This window comes from Carettochelys insculpta, chromosome 3, assembly GCF_033958435.1.
Source record: "Carettochelys insculpta isolate YL-2023 chromosome 3, ASM3395843v1, whole genome shotgun sequence".
In the NCBI taxonomy this organism is placed as follows: Eukaryota; Metazoa; Chordata; order Testudines; family Carettochelyidae; genus Carettochelys; species Carettochelys insculpta.
Window position 1 is genome coordinate 1,740,001 of NC_134139.1, and position 21,680 is coordinate 1,761,680.

At 49.7% G+C, this 21,680-nt stretch overlaps 1 protein-coding gene across 5 annotated transcripts in view; it reads right to left on the minus strand.

Moving 5' to 3' along the window:
- ENTPD6 (ectonucleoside triphosphate diphosphohydrolase 6) overlaps positions 1-21,680 on the minus strand; it is an 84,257-nt gene that overhangs the window by 40,067 nt on the left and 22,510 nt on the right. For 2 of the 5 annotated variants that reach the window (XR_012644878.1, XR_012644881.1), the window contains exons 7-18: positions 21,200-21,235; positions 19,987-20,075; positions 19,574-19,653; positions 18,403-18,467; positions 16,690-16,791; positions 14,157-14,294; positions 13,043-13,099; positions 11,387-11,499; positions 4,872-4,972; positions 1,415-1,493; positions 809-948; positions 193-296 (exon numbers count right to left, since the gene is read on the minus strand). Coding sequence is in view for 1 of the 5 variants with exons in the window: in XM_074989206.1 (XP_074845307.1) it covers positions 11,202-11,291; positions 11,387-11,499; positions 13,043-13,099; positions 14,157-14,294; positions 16,690-16,791; positions 18,403-18,467; positions 19,574-19,653; positions 19,987-20,075; positions 21,200-21,235 (770 nt within the window). In the remaining 4 variants the exon portion in view is untranslated. Of the gene's footprint in view, positions 1-192; positions 297-808; positions 949-1,414; positions 1,494-4,871; positions 4,973-9,508; positions 11,292-11,386; positions 11,500-13,042; positions 13,100-14,156; positions 14,295-16,689; positions 16,792-18,402; positions 18,468-19,573; positions 19,654-19,986; positions 20,076-21,199; positions 21,236-21,680 lie in introns of those variants that run through there. The other 3 variants (XR_012644880.1, XR_012644879.1, XM_074989206.1) reach the window with 3 other exon arrangements.

A 21,680-nucleotide genomic window follows, 5' to 3' on the forward strand; every position in this document is an offset into this window, starting at 1 on the left:
CGCCGGTCTATTGATATGACAGCTTTGTGGGGCAGGGCAAACTCTTCCCACGTGTCTGTGGGGCACTGGGCATAAAGAGACCCTCCATCTCCATCTGTGCAGTTAGGCGCAACAATACCACCCACAAACTACTGCCAGAACAATCAAAGGTAACCATAGAAACCAAATGCTGGACCTCCCCCACTGACAGACCTGCCAGCCGTCGACAATCTTCTGATTAAATATGCCAACTTCGTATTGGATCCCATAGCCATAGGCTGCCAGCCCCAGTGTCGCCATGGAGTCGAGGAAACAAGCTGAAACATCCAAGCAAAGGGACGCTGTGAGGGACCAAGGGTGCAGAAAGCTGGCCAGGTGATCTGAGCCCAGCTATATGTCTCAGCTGGGGCTACAGCCTGAGACAACCTGCAGCTCTTCCTTCTGGGGACCTGGAGATTTTCAAAAATGGTGCACGCACACCCAAAGGGCCAGGAAACGGGGGGCTTTGTGTGTGTGTGTGGAGGGGGGGGGGTTGTGAATCTGTGGCCTGCTTTGGATTAGACTGTTCAGCATCACAAGGAGCAGTGGCCAGACATCAGGGAGCATGCTGGCCTTCCAGGTGGGGACGGCAAAGAGGGAGAATCTGACCCCAGATGGGCTCCCTGTGTGAGGCCAGGAGTAGCTGGGCGCAGGTCAGCTGAGATCGAGCTGTTCTCCAAGGAGCTTGAGCGGAGGGAGGGAACTGGGGGTGTGTTGGGAGCACGGCTGGGGGTGCGCGCGCACAGAGGTGGGAACGATGGATCTGGGGGAGCTGCCCCAGGGTACCCACCCTGAATTTTTTCTGCCAGCCGTGCACTCTCATCCCTGTGTCTCCTTCCACCCCTGAGACGTCCCAGCACTAGGGTAGGCTGACGCCCAGCCTGTCACCTGCTTGTCAAGCACCCCGCGCCAGCAGGCCTCCATGCGCACCTGTGCAAAGGACAGCAAATGCTGGCACCTCCTCTGCACTAGAGTTGCACCAGTATTAGCCAGGGTGGCAAGTTGTAGGGGAAGAGGTTAGTGCAGGTAAGGCCTCTGGCTTCCTCCAGTGCTAGCCCATGCATGGCTAGCCGTGTTGAAACTGCACATGGCCGTGCTTGTTAGAGAGAGGCCATTAGCTGTCACTGTGAACCCTGGGTTGTGAGCTCAGTCCTGCGGGGTCTGGGGCAGGTTAGATTAAAAAAGCTCAGGACTGGTGATAGGTCACTGCTGGGAGGGCAGGCGACTGGACTCGATGACCTTGAAAGGTCCCGTCCAGTTCTAAGAGACAGGGACATCTCCATTTTTCAAATCCTTTTGTTTTTGGTAGCGGGGGCTGATTAAGGAGGGCAGAGGTGCTGCCATGAGGCCAGGCATTGCAAAAGGTTTCACGGGCAATACAAAGAACAGGGCATACCTGCCAGGTGCCCCAGCCCTCCGTTACCCAGGCCAGCGTCTTCTTCCATCTCCTCCAACTCCTCCAAGTCCAGCCCCAGCTGTTGAGAAAGCCGCCAAGCTGCAGCTTGGGCATCGGGGTGTCTGCCCTGTGGAGCCCCGAGACAAGCTTCCCCGCACCCTCTGCAGGGGGGGAAAGCACCCCAGCATCTCTCCCCTGGCAGCTCAATTCCTCTGACAAATGGCCCCATCCCACATTCAGTTGCACCGGTGTTGGCATCTGCAGGGTCCTTTGCTAAATCAAACGCCAAAAGCTTCTCTGCTGGCAGCCCCGCAAAGGGCTGATAACCAGCCAATCACAGCATGGACCTCTGCTGATGTCCCTGCAGAACAATTTGCGGCTGTGCCTTCTTTACTGGGTTTTTAACTGTGCCTTGGCCTAGACGGGCTCTGAGCCCCAGGAGTTTCCAAACCCAGAACATGGGCAGTGTCAAGTTCACAGGTTGACCTTGGTGCCACACTGGTACAGAACTTCCCAACTGCCAGTCAGCTACAAGTAGAGCAGCTCCAGCTGCTGACCTTCCAAAAACTGTCCCCGGCATTAATCCACTGCCCCAGCCCCCCAACATCTCCACAGCCACTCAGGAGGAACACCCTTCCCCACCCCCACCCCCACCCCCCCCCGCATCACTAGAACTAACTCCTAGGGCCAGCTGAGAATTTCCAGTCCTACTAGAAAAAACTGTTTTGTCAAAATCAAAATTTTCATTGGGAAAAGATTAATTTTGGCAGAATGTTCCATTGGGAAAAGTGGAAACAAAAGGCTTCACTTTGTGTTTGCGTTAATTTCTGCATCTGGCAGAGTGCATCCTGGGGGGTGTAGTCCACAGACCTGCGAGGGAAACTGAGAACATAAGAGACTCAGACCTACAACGCCCATGAGGCAACACAGCAGGCTCAAAATGTCGCTCTGAAACAAAACATTGTGATGCTTCTGAAGTGAGATGTTTGTAGAACTTTTGATTCCATCAATCATTAGACGCGTCAAATCAGGATGAAAACAAATGTCAGAATTTCCCGCAAGACAGACATTCTGGTTTTCAATCATCTCTGCTAATTCTGTTTGAAATTCACTTTAAATTCGGGGCTAGCAGGTTAGCCAGTGCAGAATGGGAGCAGAAGGGGAGGTGGACACGTTTGCTGTCCACGTATGAAGGGGGAATTCTGGGTGTGACTTTTTTTTAACCAAAACAGTCACACCCCTAGAGTGGAGGTGGTTATAAGGCCCAAAGTGCCTTACATTGGCATTGGTTACTCCCCTCCCACACCAAAGCAGCTGTGCTGGTACAAAGCACTTCTGGTCTGCTATAACGGGGCCCCCTTGAGGGAACAGATGCCATGTTAACGATATCTGTGTTGTTGAAGCTGTGCCACTTGTGTGTGTTCACAATGCCTTGATCTAAAAGGTTTTTTCTGCTTGTATCAGGCTATAAACGATATGGGTGGGAGGGAATGAACTGTTTAATTACACAGGTCCCGACAAAACCCTGCCTACCTTTCCTGTTATCGAGGTTGTAACAGCAACTCAACCTAACAGCCACCGAGCCTTGTGCTGTACTTACCCCAAAATATGGTTTCTATTTCCAAACAGAGAGCACCACTAATTTAGCATTAAATACAGAAGTAGCTCATCAATATAATAGGCACATGTAAACCACCCACTGTCAAGGAGCTCAGAGCCCTGCCCAGGGAGAAAGCGGTTAGAGGGCTGGACAAGGACGCAGGGGAACCTAGGATCTATTCCCAGCTCTGTCCCTGACCTTGGGCAAGTCACTCCAGCTGCTGGTGCCTCAGTTTCCTGTCTGTAAGAAAGGGATGATGGTACTTCCCTTAAGGGAGCACTACCTGTACTAATTAGCAATCGTTGGTAGATTGCTTTAAGGAGTGAAGTGCCAAATATTAACAAACACTCAGCCTCTGCACTATTACGCCTGTATTACAGTGAGTGACAGCAGTGGAGAACTCTGGCAATATAATTATGCCAGTACAACCCCTAGTGAGGACACTGTTATGCCTCACACAGGCACAGAGCGAGCCCCGGAGAAGCACAGTTTATAAACACCAGCATCTGCACTGGAGGGGCTGCACATGTCCGTCCATGTCAGGAGTTCCAGCAGTGCGGATGAGTACAGACGGGGCCTATCTCCTCCTTGCAGGGTTTAATTTCCAGGAGGCTTGTTGCGCCACAGCCAGGACCATAGATGAGGTAGCAAGAGGAGACTGAGGGCCCATGTGAGAGGCCCGGATCCTGGAACAGCCTCAATGGGGCATAGCCCCCGTGGGGCTCTGTGCAAATGCAGTGCCGTGTGCAATTGCTGTGGGTGGGATTGGGGTCGGAATCCCCTGAATCCCCTATTACTAGCATGGGGGGGGGGGGGCTACAGCAAGAAGAGATTTCAAGTTTCTTTCTTGTGGGCCCACCCTCCTCCCATGCAGCGTATTGTATTACTGCCAGCCAGTGCGTCACACGTGGCAAACAAATACCAAAGCAACCCTTTTCCATCACAAAAACGCCATTAGAGTCCACAGCCTCTGACTCAAAGATGCTCCCAAGCCCAGGCTCTTGAATCTTTAACGAGCTGGACAATGCACTCACACACCTGGAGCAATAAGAACTGCTTCAAGGCCAGAGGGACGCTGGGGCCTGGGCCAGAGTCACAGGCTTTTGCGAGTTACCATATTTTCAAGAGAGTGATAACACCAGAGCACACGCTGGGAGAAGACGGGATTGAAACTTCAGGGTGCTGTAAAATCAATGAGCTTTGCACAAGCCATTTGCTTTTCTTGGCCAAAGGGGCGGAATTAGAGAGACCAATGATGCCACTGAGATGTGGGCCAAATGCATATGTGCCAGCCCATCCCCGACTCCCTGAGGGTGCTGTCTGCCAGCCTGGCAGCTCGGGGGCTTTGGTCCTTGCCTGGGACACTTGTGATGGCATGGATCAACAGCGAGCCCCTGGGGCTGGCTTAAACCCAAACCTGAAGTACTGCTCTTAGGAAACGCTGCAGAGGTGCCTCATGGGAATTAGAAAAGCAGGGTCTCAGGTTTCCCTCTACAGCAGCCTCCCTGGTGACACTCCATGTCCAGCGCAGGACTACAGTCTCCCATCTCGGGATGGGGTGGAGAGGTCCTCCTGAAAAACCCTGTGCTACAGTGCACCATGGGAGACATAGTCCCTGAGGGGCACACAGCCCATACAGGAAAACATGCACACGAGAAAACCAAACTACAGCTCCCACGAGGAAATAATTTGGTTTATGGACGTTTAGTTTTTTAACGAAAAAATGAAAATTTCCCATGGAAACCAGACAGCTCTTTAAAAAATTCCATTGGTTGTGTTCAAACCAGTTTTTCAGTAGATGAGTTTTGTCAGAAAGGACTGGCTCAGGCCTGACTCAGACCTGCCACAGAAGCATACCTGGTAAATGGCTTCGTCACAGGCATTCTGCAGACCCAGGTTCACCATTGTGTTCTGCATGTGCGGCCCATGTAGCACTCCAGAGACAGGCAATAAATGCGCTGGTGGAATAACACAAAAGGAAGAAAATCAGTTGTAATTCTCATGCCAACATTTTGGCATGCAAAGGGAGTGGAATGCAGAGGGGACATTTGCACATATTCTTTGAAGAAAAGCTGGTGCTAGCCCACAAGTAAGACTTTAATAACTCAGTGTGGTCGGTTGCCAGATGCACGGCCGTATGCTCCAGGACGTGCTAGCAGCCAGATGCACTAACCACCGGAACAACTTACAAAGGGCTGTGGTGGAGTCTCCAATGCTGGCAAGTTTAAAAGCCAGATTGAATGCTTCTCTGCAACTGCTCTAGGAATTGCTATGGGCCATTCTCTGGCCTGTGTTAAACAGGAGGCCTGGCTACACGGTCACAAGGGTCCCTTCTGGCCTAGGAATCTGCGAACCTTTATCTTTGAATCTGTTTGTCTTCGAGCCTTCCACGGATGCCTGAGCGATGTGCAGAGAGAGTCACACTCCAGCAGATGTTCAGGAGCTGCCCTGCATTAAAGAGCTGGGTCTGTATTTCATCGCACGCATAGACTGTACCCTGCCCTCTCTCTGATGGCAGCAGAGTGGTGCCCTTTGCCAGAAAATATCCCCTGCTCCCGCCCCAGCTTGTCAGGTGTTGATCCTGCTGGAGGACATTAAGCAGGGCCCAGCTGACTCAAGCTCAGATAGGAGAGCAGCGGGAGTGACATTCTGGAGTGGAGTCAAGTGGTACGAACTCATCTCCTCCCTGTTACACAATGAACCAGCTGGTCCTGCAAACCGCTACATTCTGAGTTTGTAGCATTGTATCATTCGTCTGCCTACACCACCACTGCCCCCGTGTAAGAACCATGGGGATTTGTGAGTTAAACAGTTGTACTTGTCTGATCAGCACAGAGCAATAATATCAACCAACATTTGGGAGGGGACAATATTCCTGCAGCTGCATAAACATAACAAAAGGTGTGTTGGGAAATGTTCCCCTCAGGTCCTGTGCATCGGTCAGCAGTAAATGAGTTTAGCCCAGCCCAACTTCTCACAGGGCAAACATTCGACATGGACGCTCTTCAGCATCCAGCCAAAGGCTCATTTCTGCTGCACTGGCCCTGCCCGGGCACGCCGGTGCAGGGTTGTAATGGTCCCCAGCAGCCTCCCCCCTCCAGTGACCGCCCCCTGCTCCCTCCCCTCCCCATCCCCAGCGAGCGGGACCTGCACCCATCAGCATGTGGCTCCCTTCCCAGCACAGACAAAACCAGTTCTGAAGTTCACTTCATGGATGCAAAGCCGGTGAGCTCGGTGCATTTGCAAGTGCCACTTCAGGGTGCGGTGGAGGGGGAAGCTGCCTCGCTTGCCTTGGCCTCTGGGAGGAGGCATCCCCAGCCCCCCAGGGAAGCAGCTTCCTTTCCGCTACCCATCTAAACGCCTGCATTCAGCTTTTCCAAGGGACTTTCCGCCCCCGTTCCAGAGACATACAGGGCCGCTTGCCTGCTGTCTGGAAATCATACACTCCCAGGGCTGGAAGGGACCTCAGGAATCAGAGTCCAGTCCCCTGCCCAAAGCAGGATCAACCCCAGCTAAGTCATCCCAGCCAGGACGTTGTCCAGCCGGGACCTAAAAACCTCAAGGGATGGAGAATCCACCACCTCTCTAGGCAACGCATTCCAGTGCCTCACCACACACCTGGGGAAATAGGTTTTCCTGATATCCAGCTTAGACCTCTCAGCCTCTCCTCAGAAGTCCTGTCCTCCAGCCCCCTAATCATTTTGGTTGCCCTCCCCTGGACTCTCTTCAGTATGTCCAGGTCCTTTCCGTAATGGGAGGCCCTAGAACTGGGTGCAATACTCCAGATATGGCCTCAGCAGCACCAAAAGAAGGAAATAATTGCTTCCTTAGATCTGCTGGCTGTGCGCCCACTGATGCAGCCCAATATGCCGTTAGCCTTCTTGGCTACAAGGACACACTTGCCCCATCTCCAGCTTCTCATCCACTGTCACTCCCCAGTGCTCTTCTGCAGAAGTCACCCCCTCTTCCAGGCACATACCTGGCACTCACACTCCCCAGCCCTGGCAAATCCAAACACCAAACTATCCCTTCCTCCATCCCAGCAGCCCTAGCTTCCTTATTCCCAAACCCTCCCGCAGCGCATGGCTACCCTCCTCTGGAATAGCAGCACTAGCAGAGACTTCAACGCCCCACCCCGCTCTGCAGGCCACGGCACTCAGCTCCGCTGACTCCATTCAGTGGTGCCGAGACAGCGCGTATAGTGGTGCTGAGAGCCATGGAACAAAACTGGTAACCCTGCCTATGAAGGGAAGCGCTTTGCGCCAGACGCTCTGCGCTTGGAGACGCCGAGAGTCCCACACTGAATGGTCTACACTGAGCAACGGGGGCAGCAAAAGGCAGCGCGTGTGGCAGTTTGTACTTCGAGCCAGATTCTGCCACACCTCACACTGCCAGCAGCGCTGCCGCTTTCCAGGGACGCCCCAGGGAGTCAGGCGACAATGTCGGAATAAGACTCCTTGTCTCTCCTATGAGGATTTTACAGCAGGTTTCAAGTGGGCTCATACTCGCCAGGTGAGTGACTGCTGGGCTCAGATGCAGCCCCGTGGAGGAGGTGCAACAGCTGGTCCCAGCACACAGCAGACCAGGATGTCCTAGTGTGAGGGGGCTGTAGCCATGCACCCTGCTCATGGTCCCTTGCCGCCCATCAGCCCAGGCAAGGCACAGCCTAGCCGAGAACCCCCCATAGCTACAAGATACGCATCTTTTGCATGAAATAAGCACTGATGTGCAGATTCAGTGACAGACGTGGATTTGATTCACACGTCTCAGCTCACGCTGCCCGGTAGAAAAGCACAAAGCCAGAGAACTCAAGGAACGCCTCCCATGCCAGCCCGGCTAGCAGCAGATTCAGCTCCCGGCTCTGCCTGCTGTTCCTTCACTACAGCTAAGGCAAGCTTTAATAGCAATTCCATCGCATGAGGCGGAGCGTGGTGCAAATAGCTCCTTTGGGATTTGTGCCTCACTTGTCAGAGGCTCTGAGCTACTCCTGCTCCAGGGCTCCGGTTCTAGGCTCCCAGCTCTCCTCCTAGGCGGAGACCCACATCTCATTCCCTCCCGATCAGGGTTCTTCCAGGCTGCACGATTTCCTGCCTGCATAGCAACAGTGAACTGATGTTACTCTGCTCAGTGCCAGGCCTGCTGAGTCCCAGTTCGCTGCTGATCCACTAGCCGCCTACCCCACTGTTCTGGGTTGGCCCCAGGCCTTGCTCACTAGCCCCTCTTCAAAGGCTGCTCTCCAGACAAGTACTAATGTCCTCATAGGATTTTCCATGGTGATCATCACAGTTGTAACCCAGTGCTTCACAAATACTATTTTCACAGTGCTCCGGGAAGTGAGGTGTGATGTGGGTGGGGGGGGGGGCTGTATGGGTGACAACCCCCAGGTGTCTGTCACCTAAGCTGGCAGGTAACACCTCTTTCCCTGAACAAAGAGCGGGAAGGAGCCTGGCTGGGTTTGAATCTGTGGGGCAGTTGGAAGCTGGGACAGGGCTGGAAAGGACCCAGCCTGTGCTGAGGGGAGGCTACACCCAGATGTGGGCACCCCTCGGGCTCTTCTCCCCAGGATGGATTGAAATGACTGACTCGGCCTGTTGTACTTACACCTCTGCACTGCACTGGGCCTCTGTCAACTAAAACTCTGGGTCAGCATCCAGCACCAGAGGCTTCAGGGAAGATGAACAGCTCCAGTGGGGACACAACAACCCACAGGTAAATTGTCTAAGTCTTGACACTGCGCAGTTGGCGTATGGCTCTGAAACCAAGCCCAATGGTGTTCCTGCTTAGGTCCCGTGGCACCTTATAGACTAACAGATATTTTGGAGCATGAGCTTTCATGGGCAAAGACCCACTTCGTCAGCTGGACGAGTCACACGCATCTGACAAAGCGGGTGTTTGCCCACGAAAGCTCATGCTCCAAAATATCTGTTAGTCTATAAGGTGTCACAGGACTTCTTGTTGTTTCTGAAGATACAGACTAACTCAGCTACTTCTCTGATACTACTTATAATTGTGGTCAAAACTAATAGACATGGATATACTATTAGTGTGTCTTATGATAGATCTACACTACGGAACAAACTCAATTTCAGAGATGCAATTGTAGCTGCACCATTAGCTAGTGTAGTCCAAGGCTCTTTAATCTTGTGCTAACGTCCTTTACTCCATGTGATAGCGGAGTACAGGGGTCAACAGCCAAGCCCAGAGAGGTCGATTCTTCGGCATCTTCACAAAAGACGGACTGCAGTGCGCCGATCTCTGCGTAAGTAGAGATTAACCCTCACACGCAGCTTGTATCCTGGGACCTTGGCGTGTGTTCTGAAGTTAGACTCTCCTCGATTGCAACATGGTAAGATGTAGTGTTTTCCCATTAACACATAGTAAAGGCAAGTGAATTATCAGAGCAATGACTTGCTCTACAAAGGCAAACGCTCGGCGGTACCAGGCATTGATCCAGAGTGGAAACATCCCTAATTTGTAATTAAAATTTTATTGTCAATAAAATAGTTTTCAAATGTTCATCCTACATTCATGTATATGCTACTTACCGAGAAAAGTAACAAAGAGCAACATGTTAGAAAAATCTGATTAGTTCCCCCCCCCACAGGTTTTACACCAAGTTTGTGCTTCTCGGGCACTGAAAATCTACCTGTAGTGTCCAATCCAAAGACCTTGGACAGACTTCTAGTGACTTTATGGGGCTTTGAATAAGGCCCTTGTAAACCTGAATGAATAGCTAGTGTCTATACTGACTACATATTGACAGTTCACTACTTTTGTGTAACGTACACGTTGCTTCCCTATTCCACACTTGCACTGGGAACAGTCTGCACTGTATACAGTACAATGATACAAGTGTTGTATTAAAGGTACCAACCACTTGTGCTATGCCTCCTCACAGCTCAGCCTTCTGCAACCCATGCTAAGTGCAGCAACAACACATTCATGCATCAAAGGAAAAACAGAGGTACTCCAAGCACTGTTTAATAGTAACATTCTCTTTAAGCTCCAAATTAGCTTTGTAAAAGCTACTCCAAGCCTGTGAAACCCACAGATATTCCAGGCTCAGGACTTCTTCTGTGTGAAGTTATGTTAATTAACAACCCCAATTCAAGCACCACCAAATCTCAAGTGTATGTAAGCATGTTAGTACCGCCTTCCACCTAACCATGAGAAATTGTTCTCACACCACCACTGAAGGTCAGATTAAAATACATGCCCTGTTCTCCTCTCCCCCCACAATTCTAGGAACTACCCATTTTACTAATTAACGCTTTCTGTCAGGGTGGCTAATACCAAGTGCCCAGGAAATCCAGCAGGAGGGAACCTGAGGGGGAAGAGAAAACAGCTGGTTCTGGCAGTGTGTCCTTCAAAATCTTCTGCTTGGGAGTGGTGGCTGGGATTAGGCTCCCAAGCCCAGCGGATGGCTGCCACCCCTACAGGAGCCCCGCACCACCTCCAAGGGTCCCTTGCAGTCCAGTGAAGCCACACTGCTAGGGACTCCTCTAATAGATGGAGTTCCACCACCTCACCTCTCACAGTATGTGCCCAACGTACAGCCAGGGAAGAGGTCCCACGGATTGCCATGCACTGTGGCTCAGATCCTTGAGTGTCTGCATCACCTGCACAATATGCCTGAGCTCTGCTGGACTGGGGAGCTGAGAGCTCAGCCAGACTTGGCAGTCACGTGTCCCACGCTGCACCCCAACGCCAGCGCTGGCGCTTTCCAGTGGCTTGCCTAGGCAGTGCCACTCTTTACTTACATGCATCAACTTCCAAACATTTAAATAGTCACGAAATCAAAGACCATTAACAAAGAAATCTATCACAAATCTGAACCATTTCACAAATACAAAGGACACAGGCATATTACACAAAGGCGCACTTTCCTTACAGCGTTTGTACTTCCCTCGAGAAGGAAGCTCCTTAATGAATCCCAGAATTCTCACCAAGATGATCTAGTTTAACATCGAGTCTTCTACGGACACTGCAAGGTCAAGGGCATATTCTTAGCTGCCATGCTCTATATTTTCACAAACTGGGATTCTGGGTGCCCAGCTGAAGATCACCTTTTAAAAGAGTCTGATTATCAGAAAGCGTGAGCCAAATCAGTTGCGTGTAAGCCACCTTGGGTGGGGTACCCTAGACTGAAGTATCCAAAATCATTCTGAGGGTTCGGGCCAAGAAGCCTCAGTACTGCAGCCTGTGAAGTGCATCAAGGTAGTGAAGAGTGGCTCCCAAAGCCCAGCTTGTTTCAACATTGTCAATTTTTCGGGCAAGCTAGAAAGCAAGAAGGAGAAGAGTAAACCCCTTGCCATGCGCCCACATCACTAGCAAGCTGAGAGGCACGTCTGCCCCGTGCTGACAAAGAATACCTGAAACACCTGGCTTTTTGGGAAGCCCAGTTCTTGCAGTAGTAAGCTGATATAGGTGAGGTCCATGCACAAGAAAGGATTGCCTGCTGGCTTCACCTCCATTGTTCTGCACACTAAGAAGAATGAAGAGAAAGAGCCCACTCTTCAATTTACAAACAACTCTTCAAATCCATTAATGTTGAATAGTAACAAAGAGGAAGCCGTGCTAGTCTATACACTATCAAAACAAAAAGCAGTCAAGTAGCACTTTAAAGACTAGCAAAATGGTTTATTAGGTGAGCTTTCGTGGGAGAGACCCACTTCTTCAGACCACAGCCAGACCAGAACAGACTCAATATTTAAGGCACAGAGAACCAAAAACAGTAAGCAAGGAGGACAAATCAGAAGAAGATAATCAAGGTGTTGATTATCTTCTTCTGATTTGTCCTCCTTGCTTACTGTTTTTGGTTCTCTGTGCCTTAAATATTGAGTCTGTTCTGGTCTGGCTGTGGTCTGAAGAAGTGGGTCTCTCCCACGAAAGCTCACCTAATAAACCATTTTGCTAGTCTTTAAAGTGCTACTTGACTGCTTTTTGTTTCAAATCCATTAAGACAGCTTAATTTCTCCTCCTGTGCACTGGTGGAGCTGGGATAGAAAGAAAACGGGCCAAGATTTTTAGAAGTGGCATCCCGAAGAGAATACACTTTTAGGAACCCAAGGGTATAGCTGATCTTCGAAAGCACCACAGTCCCAAGATTAAATCAACAGGTGCTCAGCACTGGTGCGAATAAGGCCACTGATTTCGGCATCCAAGTATGGATGCAGTCTTAACACCCCTTCCACCAGCACGGCTGCCCTATGGAGCTTGTGTGCTCATAGATCTGGAATGACGACACAACCTACCCCAATTGACTGAATTCTGCTGTTGATGTAGGAACACCATCCTCCAAAGTTAGCTGTGGCACCATCCTCTCTCTCATAGAGCTGGAAGGGCCCTTCAGAGGTCACTGAGTCCCGTCCCGTGCCCTCACGGTGGGACCGAGCACCATCCCTGACAGATTTATTTTATTTATTAAATTTATTTGCCCCAGATCCCTAAATGAAGTGTATTGTATCAGTATCTACCAGCCCACTTTGTGTTATTGTACTAGATAAACTAGACATACCTTGGGGTGGGGGTAGCCAACCAAAAGACTAGGGCGATCATATCTTCCTGCCCCAAATACGGGTCAGGAAGATATGGGAGCTGGGGGAGGGAAAGCTCCACCAAGCTCTGGGGAGCCAGGAAGGAGGTGGTAGCTGCCAGCGCTCTCCAGAAGCCCTGTGCAAGTGGCAGCCGCTGCTCCCACCCCCCACCCGAGGGAAGCTGCAGCTGCTGGTGTTCCCTGAGCCCCGGGAAAGCAGCAGCAGCAGCAGCAGCCGCCGCCCCACACAGCTCCTGGGCAGCTGCAGCTGAGAACTCCCACCAGCCATTGTGCCTGTGCAGCTTCTGGCGGAAAAGGTCAGCCAGGGAGGGTCCAAATACGGGACAATTAGTCCCTTTTACAAAACGAGTTGGGACCATCCCGCCCAGTACTGCACAGATGGTTGCCCTACAAAAGAGACAGATGCACCCCAAATCACTGGACAAGTTTGACATCCTTGGCCTGTATGATTTGGTTTACTTTACTTACTTACCATGCTTGGCTGCAATTTCAAAGTCACTGACTGTGAGGCTGCCTCCTTTTTCCTTATCTAGAAGGGGGAAAATCAGCACATTTTACAAGCAGGCATGGGTAACCCGCAGCCCACGGGCTGCATGCAGCCCCGAGGCTCCACCTGTGGCCCGCAGACCACCGGCTGTCCCCACTTCTGCCATGTGCCTCTCGCATGCTGGGGCACCAAAGCTCTGCGCTTTCTTCCTCTTCCCAGCACTTTCAGAGCCACAAATCGCCTGATTCACTCTGTCCCAGCTCCCTGCCCCGCTGCCCTCCCCAGCGGGAACAGCTGCGAACAAGCTGCTGCAGACCACTTGTGTGGCCCATTCACTACTCAGAGTTGCCCGTCCCTGTTTTAGAGCGTGCATGTAAAGTCGATTGTAAATGCTGGGTGCTAAGCACCTCTGGAAACTGGACCACCGAGGGCTGGACCCTGAAGTAAATGGGAGTTTTGCCTTTAATTTCACTGGTGCAGGGTCATTTAGATCTGGGGTGGGGAACCTGCAGCCTGCGGCAAGTCTCTGCACCAGGGGCCAGAAGACCCAAGACCCCTGAGACCGGGGTAGTCTCAGCTCACTCTGCTGCAGGAGGAAGCCCTGAGCTCAGGGGGGGCTGGAGCATGCCAAAGTGCACAACGGTGGGCAGTGGGCTTGGGTTTTACTGTGTTGCATTTTGGTAGCACCAGGCGCAGCTGAGCTGTGCGAGTTACTTTGGTGTTTTTGCTTAGCTGTGGACCCCAAATGATTTTTTTGTGGGTCAGTGGCCCCTGACTGCAAAAAGGTTGCCCAGCCCTGATTCAGATGCCTTCCCACAGACTACGAAGTGGGTTTTAGCGAGAATGGGACTCTGTCTACTTTAGAAATATAATCGATTAAAAAAAGACTGACAACCCTTTCAGGTCAGGCCTTCAAGCCCCACTGCCTTTTCTTAACATTTTTATAGTATCTGCTCTTCTAAACAGTAGCGCTGGACATTAATGTAACCAAGGACTTCATCCCTTGACAACTTTGCAAAGTAACTGGATGTTTTTTAAGCAGCAGAACCTCTCCCGTTCGCTACCCTTGCGTCACAAAGGAAGTCAGAAGCAAACATACCTATTAGACTAACCTCTGCTGCACAGTCATAATAATAGGAGAAAGCATAAAAATCCAAACCCTTCACTTCTGTTTTGTACACCTTCTTGTGGAGCAGTTCTGCTACTTTGTGTGCGCAGGATTCATACAGAGGCTCACCTAAAAGAAACAGAGACCCAACATATCACATGCTGGTGATTAACCACCACCACTAATTCCTCTGGTTCCCCTGGGTCAGCAATGCACTCTAATTTACTACAGACTATCCATGGGAATAAAGTACCTGATCCTCCTCCTAGGGGAGCCAATGGCAAAACATATTGCCTTCAGTGGCACCCAGACAGGCCAAAGTACAGGCTACATCATCAGCTGACAATGCAGCCACTGTAAGAATATCACTGAACTGCTCCTGCAGCAGCCCTGAAGGAGGCTCAGGCAGAGAGAGCTAGTCTCTTTCCTGGGCTGTTTGGTGCTCCAAGGAAAGAGTTAACGGCATTGGACTGGCAGCATACGCTCTCCAATGCACCGGCAGAACTACATCGTGGAAGTGCTGGGATCAAGCCCCAGCTCTCTGCCCCATACTCAATAACTGGAGTAACTTGGGGACCCAGCAGATTTGCATTGCAGAGACTCCCCCAGTCTCCCCATAGCAGGAAATGGTGGAACAGCACACCTGTGCAGAGAAATGTAGGGGCTTCCACACCCTCTTTATCCCCTCGTGCCAGCACATGGGGTGGTGCTCAGTTCGCAGTTATCACCTGCGGATGTGACCACGCTTGCTTCCCTTAGTGCTTGGCTGAACAAGTACAACTGAGCACACTTGTTGGCTTCACAGTTTTACATTGTTTTATTTCTGAGTGCAGTTACGCAACAAAAAAATCCACCTTTGCAAGTTGCACTTTCACCCTAAGCGGTTACCTTACATTACAGTACTTGCACAAGGGAACTGAAAAAACACTACACTAAATCCTTGACTTTATGGACCCCGATTTAGTGGACTTTGGGAATCACGCATATCCATCTGCCCCTGGTTATTCCCCAAGTCTGCTTAATCAGCGCCCATAAAATCCAGAACCGCCCCCCCCGCCACGAAAAAAGAAAAGGTAACTTATGGCAGCCGCCGCCAAACCGCCACTGAAGCTGCCATGTGCATCTCCAACCAAAGGTGGGGCACGTACGCAGGCGTGCTGCTCGCAAACGCACCCATTCCTGGTGGGAGGTGCACGTGGCGGCTCCGGTGGTGGCAGCAGCAACTCCATGCCAGACAGCTTCAGCTGCACAGCTGAGTCCTTTCAGCCGTGCAGCGGATTCCAGCAGCTCCTCCAGCTGTGGCGGTTCCAGTATTTTCTGGGGGGTGAGGAGGGACTGGGGCTAGGGGAATCTGGGCGGGGGACAGTAAACCCTCATATTTAATGGACTTTCAGGTTTAATGGATACCCCTCCCCCGCATTAGCTCGTTAAATGGGGGTTTACTGTACTACTTTTGTTTGTAATTTTACAGTGCAAATGTTTACAATATAAAATGAGCACTCGACACTTTATATTCTGTGTTGCAACTGAAATCAATATATTTGAAAATACAGAAAAGCATTCAAGAACATTTAATAAGTGTCAATTGCATTCTATTGTTTAGCAGTGCAATTAAAACAGTAATTAATCGCAATTAATTTTTTAAAAGCACAATCTGAGCTAACTGTATGAGTTAACTGCAATTAATCAACAGCCCTAGTTAGAATAAGGGAAGGGCAGTCTCAGAGCGGCATGTGAGTAATGAAAGAAACACTCGAGTTCAAATTTAAAACAGAGATTCACACAGGCAACAACAGAGGCTGCTTTAACGGAGAAGAGCGCAGTGGATGAAGAACATGGTTTTGGAACAGATGACTGAACATCACAATGCGACACACAAGACAGAATCTGCGGTTTTTCAGATCTCCTTTACAAAACCTATGCCTGCAAGGCAGGAAATTTGTGGGAACAGCAGTTTCCACAATGAAAACCCACTTGACATTACCAAAAAAGGCTAACTTTCTATTTGCAAAACCTGGTAAAAAGGTTGATTTGCTGTGAACATAAATGGTTTGGAACCATACATATGGCCAGACCTACAGCTAGTGTGATGTAGCTTAGCTTCACAAGTTTCGATAACAGTGGCGTGTTGATTTGCCCCAGCTAGGGTCTGGCTCTGGTCATGCTAGACTTTTTTCTTCAGAGTTTCCCGCAGCTGCAGCTCCTTCAGGGGCAGACATGATGGGAGTGCTAGTGTAGGCAGGGCTCCAGTGGCTCTTACTGTAAACAGTCACATTATGTAGACATGCTCTAGACCGTGTGACAGCATGGATTTTAGAATGCCATAAGCTATTCTACATTAGAACTCCCCCACCACACGCTGGAGCAGACGGGGTGTGGACAAAGGAGGAAACTCTCTTGGTCAGGAATTGCCTGAAGCCAAAAAGTTAAACTGCAGCAAAACAAGCGAGTGGCTCGAAGACACTGAGATCCTTGGCGTGCTGTTTGTGTTCAACACCCCATTCTATAAGAGAAGCTGCTATACCTGCCTTCTGCCCTTTAAGTCGGTACACTATTTCAGCATGTTCCCACTCACACTGGAAGCCAGGTGATAAACAGGGACTAATTAGCTCCTCACCTTCCTTTACTGTAACAGAAAGAAAGAGGTCAAGCAGCATTAAAACATGTGCTAAGGAGTCGAGCTGGTCCTGTCTACATGTGCAGCAGCAGTTTCTAACCCACACATGGTGTGAACATCCCGCCATCTGCCATGGAGTGGTGACGCCCCATGCTTTTCTTGGGCAGCTCCACCCTCTGCCCGAACCCGTCTCCCTGCCTCTATGTGCAGACACGCCCTCGTCCCACATCGACGGCGCAAGCAGCTGAGAACCGAGCGGCTACCAGGTGAACAAATTTCCCTGCCCACTTCCCTTTGTAATGGGCTTTTCTCCCATGGCCCAGAGAACAGGGTTTGCGTGCTGGTGGGGGAGGGGGTTAAGCGCACGAGCACTGGATGCGAAGTAGAACATCCCCACACCCTTGCTGATTTCCGCAGAGCAGGAGCTGGTGGCGGCATCGCCTTCCTGCAGGCAGACAGAAATGGAGGCAACCAGTACACAAAGGGAGGGGCTGGAGAGCATGCCTTTCCCTGCAGTGCTCGTCACCAGCTCTCTCCCTAGACAGCAGCAAGCAGCAGTGTGGGAAGCAGGGTTCAGGCCACGTAAGAGGAGGAAACAGCTGGAGCTAGAGTGTGGGGTCAGCAGTTGCAGACTGACCAAGATCATGGCTTGGCTGTGGGCAGAGAGGAAGGCAGCAGCTGGGAGAGCGAACAAAGGGAGATGGGGAGGCAAGCAGGAGAGTTGGGGGCAGGGCAAGCTGGGGAGAAGAGCAGAGGGAAGCAAAGAACAAGGGGGAGAGATAGCTCAGTGGTTTGAGTGTTGGCCTGCTAAACCCAGGGTTGTGAGCTCAATCCTTGAGGGGCGGGGGTCAGACAGGGATCTGGGGCAAATAGATTTTTAAAAGAGGAAGGGAAAAAAAAAAAAAGGACAGTGCTTGGTCCTGCTGAGAGGGTAAGGGACTGGACTCATTGGCCGTGTCTACACGTGCCCCAAACTTCGAAATGGCCATGCAAATGGCCATTTCGAAGTTTACTAATGAAGCGCTGAAATGCATATTCAGCGCTTCATTAGCATGCGGGCGGCAGCCGCGCTTCGAAATTGACGCTCCTTGCCGCCGCGCGGCGCGTCCAGACGGGGCTCCTTTTCGAAAAGACGCCGCCTACTTCGAAGTCCCCTTATTCCCATGAGCTCATTCCCAGAGCAAACTCTGAGCTCATGGGAATAAGGGGACTTCGAAGTAGGCGGCGTCCTTTCGAAAAGGAGCCCCGTTTGGACGCGCCGCGCGGCGGCAAGGAGCGTCAATTTCGAAGCGCGGCTGCCGCCCGCATGCTAATGAAGCGCTGAATATGCATTTCAGCGCTTCATTAGTAAACTTCGAAATGGCCATTTGCATGGCCATTTCGAAGTTTGGGGCACGTGTAGACGTAGCCAATGACCTCCTGAGGTTTCTTCCACCTCTACAAGATGTGTATCTCCATATAAATATATATAAATAGGGGTCCCATAAGGAACATTAATCTCCAAAAGGACATGCAGGGAAAAACACATTTGGGAACCACTGGACTAGAGGATCCCTTGACCTGTACATGTTATCCTACAGCCCCTGACACATAAGAGCTCTGCGCATCTGCTTTACTTACAGGCTTCTCCCTCGATGCCTCCTAAAATCGCAAGCCTTGCTGACATTAGCCCAAGTCCCAGGTAACTGTGAAGAAGAAAAGACACTGTGATGCACCAACAGCACAATGGGGACAAACAAGTCATGTCTATTTGCAGGACGGTTCCAGCAACTCGCCAGGGCTCAGCAGCTGATAGCCTTTGTGTGGGGCGATGGGAGGTTGAGCTCTGGCCTCCATTCACACCTCACTGACACACCAGCAAAGTCGTTTCTTCTTGAGCAGAGGACAGCAAATGGACTGTTGGAGTGAAGTCCCACTGGGTCAGACTGTGGGCCTGACGTCTCTTTCTGGAGGACTGGGCCTGGGTTTCTACACCCCAGACTGTTCTGTGTAACGGAGGAGGAGGAGGAGGAGGAGTCGCCCCAGCACCTCTCTCAATGCTCCTCCTACCATCTCCCAACAGCTCCAGATTGCCTCAGCTCTTCTTGAAGCCCAAAGTAACAGGGCTCCACAAACACCCCATCAAGCACAAAGTGGAGGGAATCACCGAGATGTGAGACATTGCCTCCAGCCATTGGATCAAGTGCTCCCAAACCCTTCCAGTCCACCAGGAAGGGGCCAAATCACAAGTCTTAACCCCCATCTCTTATGTTGCCCTGAGAGCATGCCTGACTTTCAGTCCAGCTCCCACAGCACCATCACACTACCTACACCTGGGAAACAAAATGACCATAATGGCAAACAGCTAGAGACCTGAAGTGAGTGTTAAGATTTCGGCTGTGGTTTTCAAATGGGCCTACGGGTTTCAGGAACCCAGCTCCCACTGAAAGATGGCAGGCCAGAACCCCAAATCTAAACCACAATACAGCAAACCATAACAAGGAAAACATGAAGGTGGATTCTATTTGGCTGTAAATACAAGAGAACATGTAGTATGATCCTCTATGTGGATCTTCTCCCCACTGTCAGGGTGTGTCCAACACACACATACACTTGTGACTATTTGGAGCAGTAATTTTGCTAAAGTCAATTTCTCCATTATTTTTTTTTAATGTGAGTTAAACACTGTTGTTCACGAGATTTCCAATTCTGCAGAGCACTTAAATGCTTCAAATCAAGCATGTGCGTAAGTCCCATCCATCCAACAATTGGTTTTCATCTTTACCATGTGCTCTATCTTTCCACAACTAACCTGTGTGAATACAGTTTATATGTGGTGTTAAACATTTGAAAGGAAGTGATATGGTCAGCAGGCGATGTCTGGAGAGTTCTCTATAAAGGAAGAAAAAAAGTCATAATAATAAGTTTTTGGAAATTCAAGAAACAGCAAAGAGTAAGAACACAGTGTTTTAGTACACGGATGGATTATTATGTGCACAGAAATCCTGTATGCAACGTGTCTGGCTACGGAAATAAGTTATTTACAGACTATTCTCAGACTGGCCACGGAGACATTAGAGGTGACCAGAACATAAGAACAAGAGCTGAAACAGTGACCTGATGTTACACTTCACGTAATGTAAAAAACGTCAACACTGTTGCTAGAAAAGCAGAATGCCTTTCATTAAAACCAACATTTCCCTGCAGCACATGGGTTCAGATTACCTCAGAGACTGGAAGAAATGTCATTTGTGTCGATCCACCTCCTAAATCCAGCATTCCTACACTTTGTTTTCTTGGCACATTTAAGCTACCTGAAATGTGATAAAATGAAAGCCATTGCATGTTCAGTAGTAACTTAAAGCCATGAAGCGATAAAAGAAACTAATGGCTAAAAAAGAGAGGAAAAAATCCACCCCTTCCACAGAAAATAAAAGGGAAACAGCACATATAGTTGCAACTAGTTTGCATATAGCAGAAAGCACACCAGAAATTAACTACCTGGGTTTTTTACCCAGCTACAAAAACAACTATAAAAGGCAAAACAGTTTAATGAAATGAAGCTGCACAGAGATAACCTTTATTAACATGGAAATAATAACGATTTTTCTAATATCTTTAAACCAAGAAAGAAAAAACCCCCACACAAACAAGAAAAACTAAATAAGGCCTTCATCCTGCCAAGACTTAAAAACATACTTAACTGTGAGGTACACAAGTAATCCCTTGGAGTTTAAGCCTGTAGAATCGAGGCCTCAAATACTGTTCTCCATGACAGAGAAATGGAGGCTTGTTCTGCACTTAAAAATAGGATCGGCTGTACTACATGACTCAGTGCTGTGAAACATTTTGCTCCCCAAGCGCTATAGTTATGTTACTCTAACCACCACAGTGCAGATGCAGGTATGTAAACAGAAGGGTTCTTCCACAGATCTAGCTACCATCTCTTGGGGAGGTAGATTAATGACAGTGGTACAAAAAAACCTTTTCGATGTGGGAAACATCTGTGCTACATCAGTAGCACAGCTGCCGTGCTGTGGCTGTGCCACGAGCATTTGTATTTAAAGTCATCTTAATTTCTAGCTGTTTCAAGAATTATATCCCAACGCCTAAATTTTAATTTCCCAACACTAAAGCAAACAGTCTAGCTGCACAGGGCACACATCTTTCTGTAGTTTTCATTCTTGTCTTATCTACCCCCCAGTACACATGCAAGGGAGACAGAAAAAGGAGCAAGTAAAAGCTTAGCTATAGAAGATGAATTCCTGGCACCAGGAAAGTCTCAATGGCCTCAGCGGGGCCAAGATTTCACACATAGCCAGAGGTGGTTGCTGGCCACTCTCCACTCGTTACGTGCAAGCTCAAAGGAGGGTAACAACAAAGACAGGAAAGCTGCACAACTGCAGGATATCAGTCAAAGGTATGTACATGCACATACCTGTTAAAAAGTTGATTGTGATCCAGGCTGAAATTCCTGATAATAAAAAGTTTCAGTAAGGGGGGTAGCTGTGTTAGTCTGTATCCACAAAAACAACAAGAAGTCCTTACGCATCTTCAAAAGCAACGAGGGGTCCTGTGGCACTTTATAGACTAACAGAAACGTATGAGCATAAACTTTTGTGAGCAAAGACCCACTTCTTCAGATGCAATGTAGCAGAGAGGTCAGACCTCTGCAATCTCCACTATATTGCATCTGATGAAGCAGGTCTTTGCCCATGAAAGCTCATGCTCCAAAATATCAGTTAGTCTATGAGATGCCACAGGACTTCTCACTGTTTCAGAAAGACATGCCTTTAAACAGTGTAATCCACCCATATCCAACAATAATGCCAAACAGCTAACCCGTAATAAATGTTTTTTTCCTGGTTTAGACCTTCTTTCTAGAGATTTACTTTTTTTAAAATACAGCTGTCTTTTCT